The sequence below is a fragment of the Apis dorsata genome, unplaced genomic scaffold (genome assembly GCF_000469605.1).
Source record: "Apis dorsata unplaced genomic scaffold, Apis dorsata 1.3 scaffold_661, whole genome shotgun sequence".
Classification (NCBI taxonomy): Eukaryota; Metazoa; Arthropoda; class Insecta; order Hymenoptera; family Apidae; genus Apis; species Apis dorsata.
In genome coordinates this window covers 112,380-115,705 of record NW_006263848.1, presented here as the reverse complement: position 1 = coordinate 115,705, position 3,326 = coordinate 112,380, and the positions used below count along the sequence as shown (strand labels likewise).

The 3,326-nt window shown below is 41.2% G+C and overlaps 2 protein-coding genes across 2 annotated transcripts in view; one reads left to right on the top strand and one right to left on the bottom strand.

Moving 5' to 3' along the window:
- LOC102678275 (rho GTPase-activating protein gacZ-like) overlaps nucleotides 1–1,871 on the bottom strand; it is a 6,147-nt gene extending 4,276 nt beyond the window's left edge. Inside the window, exon 1 of the mRNA XM_006622094.2 lies at nucleotides 217–1,871. Coding sequence (XP_006622157.1) covers nucleotides 217–321 — 105 coding nt within the window. The 5' untranslated portion in view covers nucleotides 322–1,871. The remainder of the gene's footprint in view (nucleotides 1–216) is intronic.
- LOC102676745 (diuretic hormone class 2) overlaps nucleotides 1–3,326 on the top strand; it is a 42,714-nt gene that overhangs the window by 26,421 nt on the left and 12,967 nt on the right. The window lies entirely within an intron of this gene.

Here is a 3,326-nt window from a genome sequence, read left to right as displayed (position 1 = left end):
ATATATATATATATATATATATTATATCTTCCAAATCTTTCCTTTCTTTAAAGAAATGTAACTTTTGTTTAATCCGTGGAAACATATAACATGCATTATATTGCTTTTGATAACATACACGTATAAAAAATACGGATCATCTCGTTCGAGATAATCGATAAAAACGAATCGCTAATTCGTAACGAAGCGCAATATTTTAAAATCAAAATTACATACTTGCGTGGCATCCGAATACGGTGTCGCCGAATTTTTATCCACAAGCAATGATCCAAACATAGGAATCCCGGAACTAGAGGGACTATCTTGTTGTTGCGGCACCATTTTGCGGGCCGAGAATTACAACAAATTTCTTCTTATCACTTCACTTTTAATCTGTGACCGCAACGATACACTGCACTCGAAAAAATTTGCAAATTCGATCCGTAAAGAAGAACGAACGATTCGATGTTAAGAATATCTTGAAATCTTTCTTTTCTCATACGACTATGTCTGTATTCGGTATTTCACTTGAGCAGTCTTTTTTTTTTTCTTTTTCTCTCGTCTTCTCTTGTTTTACTTCTATGACAGTATCCGTCGTTATTATTATTGCTTATTTCGATTACCAATATATAATTATCACCACCACCATCACTACAATCACTACGTCACGTTTACTTGGACGAACAAAACAAAGATAATTTTTCGAGGATGGCAGTACGATTGATGATGGAACGTGCGATAAAATAACAATGAGAAGAGACTACACGGTCAAGATGTATCGACGATCGCAAGATAGATGGCAATATGCGAGAAGTTTATTATCACGCAACACTATCTGTCAGAATTATAAGCGCGTAATTTTCGTTATTCGCACGCACGACAATGATACGCGGTGCGATGCGACACGGGGACAATGTGGACGCAGCGTAAAGAAAAACAAAAGAACGATTGTTTTTCAATGTACACGCACTTTACACAAAGCACTACAAAGATAAGTAACAAATATACTTAAAAACTGTCCCCACACGTCCTCGATTGCTCGTTTATGCGTATAATATTCGTGCGTATATAAGATTTTCAATATCCAGTGGCTGCTCGTCGATCACGAGATGACATTATCGACCGCAACGACGTCGTAACGACGCTCGCCCGACGAGCGCTCATTCGCAACTAACTCGCCCTCGCGTCAGTCTTCTACCTCTATACTACTACGCTCAGCTGAGACGCGGGTACCATCTACCCCCACTAACCGTGTAAACACGCTGCCTTTCCAGCCAGTCGCGATGCAGCCGTTCTTTTCTCCCTCTTTAACCCTGAAAGCCTGTGTACGTTGCTCCCTTTTCTCTTTCCTCTTTCTCCGTTTCCCATCTCCATCCCTCCCTTTCCACCTATTTACGTATACTTCTCCACTTGAAAGCTTTAAACTCTTCCACTTAAGTATTCGCGTACATCCGTACATATCGATGCATGTGTCAGTGTATTCGCGCTTGTTTACGTACTCGTACGAGACTCGTAGCTTCCCAAACTCTGGCAAATCAACCTATCGTCGCCTATTTATTTATCAACCTTCTTCTGGATTTTTGAACGATCAATTTTTCATTCCATTTTTCGATCATCATCTCTTATTTTTACTCAGTTTTTTCTTTTCTTTTCTTCCAAATCTCGCGTATCGTTCCGATCATCATTCGTCGATCAACCTGTTTTTCCATGAATTTTATCGCGATTATAATTCGTCTGTATTCAGATGACCGATTAATTTTAATCACGACACGTTTATCGTATCGTCAAACGTGTTGTTTACGTTGAATAAAAAACGATCATGAACAATACACCGAATTGAATCGAGTTGAATCGCGAGAAAAGATAATACGATAAATCGATTGGAATAAATAGGAAATAAGTAGGCATCAACATTGCAATCTCCGCGATGTATCGGCTCGTTTGCTAGGATCATGGCGAAATCATCGTTGACCCCATCCTTTCTCGTCAAGGATAGGAGACGGAGAAAATGAAATGGAATCGGAGAATCGCGGCAACACGACGACTAACATGATTCGTGTGCGCACGCGATCGGTGGGAGCGGCTGTCGCCACTTAACCGGATGCTAGCCACAGCAACGGAATACTAAATACGATTTTCCTCCGTCTACTCGATGCGCATTTAGAAAAATACGAGTAAACGCTATGACGAAATATTGCCTCTAATTGCTAATTATGGCAAAATATTAAGATCGATACGTATGTAGATCAACGAATGATCGAATAAGCGTTCGGTTTTCCTTTTTATTCGTATTTGGATTATACATAGATTATATATAGGGATAGAACATGGATGGCGATTGCGCTCTCGTTCGAGATGTTCCCAGAAACGGAACAGGACAAGAGATTTAAAAGAGAAAAGTAAGTGCTTACAATTAACGTTCGCCTACACGAGCATGAACTGTGTCTTGCGAAACTTACATGCTCTCGCACTCTCCGCATCTACACATCTATCGCGTGGAACACCCGCGCTCTGCATTTCACCCGTCTGAGTCACCGTATCACGCGATAAATTGCGCAATTCTACAGTTCGCTATGCTTCTCGAGGAAGTGAAATTGCGATTAAGGGTATAAACCACATCTATGCGGGGTTTTTTTTTTTTTATACTCTCGACACTCTCCACGTAGTAGTACGTACTAGAGTACACAGCGCTTTCGAACTTTGGTGAGAACCCTAGGAAAAACGATCCATCCTTCAAGGTTTCCAATGACAAAGGTGTCCTATACATCTACGTATACACGTATACGTATACGTATGAATTTATACACATCCGAAATGGTTTCAAAATACCAAAGGTACTACAGTATATCTATACACGTATTCCGTTCCATAATTCCGGCGAAAGCACGACGCGATTCCCAACCACTTTGCTTGGCATTCAACACTTTGCTCGAAGGTGATGGATTTCGCTCGAACGAAACCACCTGTTCTCCATCGTTTCGTTCGATAGTTTCATCGAACATTCGATAGATGGAATGTTATCCATCTTTTCCCTTTGAATCGTGAAATAGAGTCGATTCCTCGTCCTCGTCCGTATCGTAACGTACAGTTATATCCTTGGACCATGATGCGACTCGCTCGACTCGACTCGACTCGCTCTACCTGGAAACGAATATCGGTCCAGCTGTTCAGCTGTCCAGCAGCTGTTCCTGCCTTCTTCACCTGCCCACCTTGTATACACGCGTATCAACGTGTATGCGTCTACCAGTTCGATGTTTAATTCGAAACGTATTCGAGATGCGAAACTTGCGCGTGCCTTCTTTATATCTTATGTAGGTATTGTAGGTTATACGGAATGAACGCGGAAG